The following is a 6,295-nucleotide window of genomic DNA, read 5'->3' on the forward strand; positions in this document are numbered from 1 at the left end:
TCCATACCTAGTTCAACCTCGTTACCGACAAGTAGTCTTTACTCGTACCGTGGTATGTCTTCTCTTGTGACCGTGTCACATTCTTGAAAGCTAATTAGATGTCATTCCACCGAGAGGGCCAAGAGTATATCTATCCGTCATCGGGATGGACAAATCCCACTTCTGATACATATGCCTCAACTCATACTTTCCGAATACTTAATCCCATCTTTATAACCACCCATTTACGCAGTGGCATTTGATGTAATCAAAGTACCCTTCCTGTGTAAGTGATTTACATGATCCCATGGTCGAAGGACTAGGTTACTATGTACCGAAAGCTTATAGCAAGATGAACCCAATGACTTGATCTTATGTTATGCTTACTATGGGTGTGTCCATCATATCATTCACCTAATGATATGATCTTATTATTAATAACATCCAATGTTAATGATCAGGAAACCATGATCATCTATTAATCAACAAGCTAGTTAAACGAGAGGCTTACTAGGGACTCTGGTTGTTTACACAACACACATGTATTAATATTTCCGGTTAATACAATTTTAGCATGGGGTGTAAACATTTATCATGAACACTAAGATATAACAATACCTACTTTATTATTGCCTCTCGGGCATATCTCCAACACTTGGGAGGCAGACAGAAACGGTTGAAACGTACGCCTATTGGATGGGGCTCACGATTTCGTGTTGGTGGACCATGAGTCCATGATGTCAGTACAACCACGCTTCCCTCACCTTCTCAGCCACTCGAGAGGTTTGGAATGAGTCTAATGTTATGGCATTTCTAGCGGCATGATGCAAAGCGGCTACCCGTTTTGGTCTATGCAAATAGTGGGACACAAAAACCCCAACCCAGCAGTCTGACGTGAATGGACCAACTTCTCCGTGACAACCCATCTCGAGCCAAAATTTGTGTTGGAAATGCATTGGCGCGGACAATGATGACATCAACGCGTGTCCCCCTCTTCAACTTCGAGCGCCCGCCCGCCAGTGGCACACAAAGCCACTTCCTCTCCCGCCACCTGAACTCCAAAAATTCACCGACGCAAGCCCTAGCTTGCGATGGAGGACGCCACCAATGATGTGGACCTCACCAATGCCGCCCCATGCTCTCCCTCGCCACCGAACGCAAGACCAAGGCCAAGGTGCCGAAGAAAGAGTTGACGATGGCGGAGCGGGCAGAGGAGACCAAGAAGTAGGGGGCCCAACAAGTCTCTATAAGGGCAAAGAAGGCCTAGCTAGCAACCGACACCGATGCGAAGGACACCGAACACGTGCTTGCCCGCCTCGTGAGTGGCCTCTGGCGTCGCTGATGTGGTAAGGCCAACGCCACTTCCAATATGGGAATGTACATTAGTTTTCATTTAGTTCCTCTAAGGGCTTGCATATGTTTAGGTGCCTCAAGCTTTGGATTACTTCAAGGTTGCTCAGAACAAGTCCTACATGATGGTCCATTGTCAGAGGATGCTCAAGGAATGCCCCAAGTGGATTGTAGGCTATGATGCCTACAAAAAGAGTCTCAAGAATGGCGAGGGCGCCGCATTGGAGATCATTGATGTCGAAGAGGAAGGCCCAACCAATGGTGCCCTTCCATCTCGGTCAAGGGGCCACAAGGCCACCAAGTCCGATCTCAAGCGTGATGCTTACGTACTTGCATTTAGCGAGACCTTGAAGGTGATGATGGCGGAGAAGGAGGAGGAGGCACTAGACAAGAGAAATGAGAACCAACCCTAGGAGAAAGAGGCCACATGTGCTACGTTCACCGCCCTCACAAAGAGAGCTCTGGATCCAAGCCATTGAGGCCGATGCCTAGTTGCCAGTGGAGGATAACCGGATCATGCTCACCGAATTGAGCCTCATGGTGCCGAAACAAAGGGCTTTGTTCGAGAAGAAGCAAGCCATCATCCACCAACGTGATATGTGACCGTACATATCTATCATAGTTTATCTATTTCCTATGAAAGTTGTGTCCATTTGCACTTTGTTTCAGTACTATTTGTGTCAACTATGTGATTTCCTAAATTAACCATATTTTATTAGTACTAATTTTAGTTTGTATGGACACTTTGATTCATATATTGACAAATTGGGTTGAAATAGGAAGAGAAAAAAGATCCAAGGGCGGACCAAATGCGTCGGGTCGCTATAGATCCCCCTCCCTCGCCCTCGCCCCAACACATACGGGAAAAGGTGGCCAGACGATCATTTTCGTGTCCGTGGCCTGACCCAAATAATAGACTAAAATGGAATTGGTGTCCGAATTGGGTGAGGCCGTTGGAGGAGCCCTTTGGGTCTTCCACAACAAGCGAGAGTCAATGCAAGTCATCTTAGAGAAGGTTCAAAGTGAAGCTTGCTTATGGGTTTTCGCGGGCTTTGAAGTGTTTGAGTGACATAATGCAGTGAGATTAATCTTCATTTATTTTTCAAAACAATTATTTTTAATTAATAGATTGAGAAAAATATTTTTCACTTATTTTAAGTGCGCCAAACCAGTTGAGCAGGCAGGACGGACTATGTGCCTTTTGCTAGCCTAGTAGTACTTGAAGTCCCTCCTCCTATAAATAATATATGCCTATAGTTTTTTTGGTCAAAGTCGAACATTTTAAATTTCAAAGTTTGTTCAGCTATGTAGAGAAAAATGTTAACATTTATGATCTTAAATTAATATTGTTAGAATCACCATTAACTATATTTTCATATCGGTTTTGCTATGTCTCAGTCAACTGAGAATTTCTTAAGTCTCAGTCACTCATAAAAATGCACTTGAGTTGCACTTTTCTGTTAAAAAAGTGCAATTGCACTTTTCTAGTAATTGCACTTTTCTAGTAGAAAAGTGCAACTGATCCGAGTTGCACATTTTTTTGAACTGCAGTTGCACTTTTCTGAGTTGACTGAGACTTAAGAAATTCTCAGTTGACTGAGACATAGACACACCCTTTTCATATCGTGTGCATTTGGTATCGCAGATGTTGATATTTTTTCTATATAGTTGACCAAACTGTAAAAGGTTTAACTTTGATAAAAGAAATTACAGGCATCATGTTTTGGGAAAGAGTGAGCAGTAGCACACTGTTGCTTCCCGTACGGCGGCACTGGAGGTCGTTGCGTGCCGCCGTACCGGTCCGTACTGCTTAGCAAATCATCGCCCTTGCAGGACAGCCACTGCAATCTACCAGATCAGCTCGCCAACAAAGCCCCGCATCGGCCTCACACTCCAGTCTCCACACTGACAATATCAGCAGCGAAATCTTTAATCGTCCTCTCTCGGCGCTCCCAACCGTCCCTCGCGCTGCACATCAATCGAATTCGAACGCCGCTCTCCAGCCAGCTGCTCTATATAAACACGCCGAGGCTGTAGTGCTACCGGCACAAGCACGTAAGGCTCTAGTAGCTAGCTACTGAGATGGAGGGGAGGTCGAAGCCGGCGGCTATGGAGATGGAGCCGGCGTCCAAGCCCAAGTTCAGGATCCCGGTGGACTCCGACAACCAGGCCACGGAGTTCTGGCTCTTCTCCTTTGCGAGGCCGCACATGAGCGCGTTCCACCTCTCGTGGTTCTCCTTCTTCTGCTGCTTCGTCTCCACCTTCGCCGCACCGCCGCTGCTGCCGCTCATCCGGGACACGCTCGGCCTCACGGCCAGGGACATCGGCAACGCCGGGATCGCGTCCGTGCCCGGCGCCGTGTTCGCGCGCCTCGCGATGGGCACGGCCTGCGACCTGGCCGGGCCCCGCCTGGCGTCCGCGGCCATCATACTGCTCACCACCCCCGCGGTCTACTGCTCCGCCGTCATCACCTCGCCGTCGTCGTTCCTGCTCGCGCGCTTCTTCACGGGCTTCTCGCTCGCCTCCTTCGTGTCCACGCAGTTCTGGATGAGCTCCATGTTCTCGCCGCCCAAGGTGGGGCTGGCCAACGGCGTCGCCGGCGGCTGGGGCAACCTCGGCGGGGGCGCCGTGCAGCTGCTCATGCCCCTAGTGTTCGCGGCCGTCAAGAAGATGAGGAGCACTCCGTTCACGGCTTGGCGCGTCGCCTTCTTCATCCCGGGCGCCATGCAGACGTTCTCGGCCATCGCCGTGCTGGCGTTCGGGCAGGACATGCCCGACGGAAACTACCGTAAGCTCCACAGGACCGGGGACATGCACAAGGACAGCTTCGCCAACGTGCTCCGCCACGCGGTCACAAACTACCGCGCCTGGATCCTGGCGCTCACCTACGGCTACTGCTTCGGCGTCGAGCTCGCCGTCGACAACATCGTGGCGCAGTACTTCTACGACCGCTTCGACGTCAACCTCCACACCGCCGGGCTGATCGCCGCCAGCTTCGGGATGGCCAACGTCATCTCCCGCCCCGGTGGCGGGCTCATGTCTGACTGGCTCTCCAGCCGGTACGGCATGCGCGGCAGGCTGTGGGGGCTGTGGATCGTGCAGACCATCGGCGGAGTCCTGTGCGACGTGCTCGGCGTTGTCGACTACTCCTTCGCCGCCTCCGTGGCCGTCATGATGCTCTTCTCCTTCTTCGTGCAGGCGGCCTGCGGGCTCACCTTCGGCATCGTGCCGTTCGTGTCGCGGAGGTCCCTGGGGCTCATCTCCGGCATGACCGGCGGCGGCGGCAACGTGGGCGCCGTGCTCACGCAGGTCATATTCTTCCGCGGCTCCAAGTACAAGACGGAGACGGGGATCGTGTACATGGGGATCATGATCATCGCCTGCACGCTGCCCCTCATGCTCATCTACTTCCCGCAGTGGGGCGGCATGCTCGCCGGGCCAAGCACGGGGGCAACGGCGGAGGAGTACTACAGCCGGGAGTGGACAGAGCAGGAACGGGAGAAAGGGTGCAACGCCGCAACATCGCGTTTCGCGGAGAACAGCGTGCAAGAGGGCGGGCCCAAGTCAGCGTCGGGCAGCCGATCAACTGATCAAGACATACCGTCCCCGTCGATGGATCACCGGCCGACGTGTGAACTAAATCCCGGAGTACGAGTGTCTCAGCGTGTACAATGAAATGGGGAATTTATTTCAAACCCTGACTCATAGACGAGTTGGGCTAAATTTTGGTCCCTGTTGTTTATGCGCTGATCTTGCTAATCTTGGTTTAAATCAAACCCGGACCTGAAGAAAAAAAACATCTCAAATTGTTTCTCTCGCTTATTAAGTTGGCCCACATGTTATATATGTCTTCTACATACATCTCTTACCTTTTCTCTCTGGGAGTGGTGTTTTGGCACACGGGAGCACATGCTCCCGGTTTCCAAATTTTATTTTAAATACACTTTTAAAATGTTGAAAAGTTTGAATATAAAATTTAATAGGTAGATCTTGAAGTTCTACACGTTTACAAAGTGGTTCCACAGAAAATCGATATTTTTCTTGTCGTGTGTAAAAAAGACAAATTTTGGTGCAAAAAAAATGCAGTGTACGTGACGTTTTTTTGTCTTTTTCATAAAAGTCATCAAAAATGTTGTTTTTTTGCAAAACTTGATGTACTAACGTAGAATATCGATACGTAAGCGCAGAAATTTTTGTTCAAATTTTTTTGACATTTCAAAATGTTTTTCATGTGCCGAATTGAGTTTCTGCATAACATTGTCTAACAAGCCAAGCATAGAAAGGAGCCGTTGGTCAATGCCTCAATCAAATAAGTCTTTGCTGCAAAGCAATGTCTTGTCAAAGCAAGTACAATAACCAGGGTACTGATTTCTGAACTGTTTTAGGCCTGATTTATGTTCTGTTGAGACGGATTAGACCACGGAGAGGACAAGTGCCTATCTCTCTCTCAAATCTCACATGAACAATTTGATAGCTAGCGAGCGAGGCACAACAGCGTTGGAGAAGCAACGACCAGCGGAAGAGGCGCAACCTGCTAGCTAGCGACGGAGCCGCGGATGCACTGCCTGCTAGCACGACGGCGACGGCGACATGCGGCACGACGACGACGAACTACGGCAGGGCGGCGGCGGGCACCACGGCGGCGATGAACTGCGGCAGGGTAGACGCAAAGCGACCATTTGCATCCGCCGAAAATGCGTCGGGTATCCGCTGGGGTCAACGCATCGTGACGGGGCCATCCGCGGTGACGCAAACCCGGCGCATATTTGCGCTTGGAATGCTGACCGCACGCATCTCCCACCGGGCCCGCCTGGCAGCGAGCCTGTATCGAGGGCATCGCTTCCGCGTCGCTTCCGCGGTCAGCGCTTCCGCGTCTGTGCCGCAGCCTTCGCCATCAATGTCGCGGCTGCGCGCAAACTAGCGGGCGGCGGCTGAACTTCTGCGCCTCCTTCAATGGCATCGTTTT

At 50.7% G+C, this 6,295-nt stretch overlaps 1 protein-coding gene across 1 annotated transcript; it reads left to right on the forward strand.

Moving 5' to 3' along the window:
* Positions 1-3,409: 3,409 nt before the first annotated feature.
* LOC127335745 (high-affinity nitrate transporter 2.3-like) lies at positions 3,410-5,242 on the forward strand. Its single transcript, XM_051362472.2, has one exon. The coding sequence runs from the start codon at positions 3,412-3,414 to the stop codon at positions 5,002-5,004; it is 1,593 nt and encodes a 530-aa protein (XP_051218432.1). The 5' UTR covers positions 3,410-3,411; the 3' UTR covers positions 5,005-5,242.
* The last annotated feature ends 1,053 nt before the right edge of the window (positions 5,243-6,295 follow it).

The sequence above is a fragment of the Lolium perenne genome, chromosome 2, assembly GCF_019359855.2.
Source record: "Lolium perenne isolate Kyuss_39 chromosome 2, Kyuss_2.0, whole genome shotgun sequence".
In the NCBI taxonomy this organism is placed as follows: domain Eukaryota; kingdom Viridiplantae; phylum Streptophyta; class Magnoliopsida; order Poales; family Poaceae; genus Lolium; species Lolium perenne.

What these genes read in the sequence shown, in the direction of transcription:
- LOC127335745 (XM_051362472.2), top strand. Translation starts at nt 3,412, where the DNA reads ATGGAGGGGAGGTCGAAGCCGGCGGCTATGGAGATGGAGCCGGCGTCC.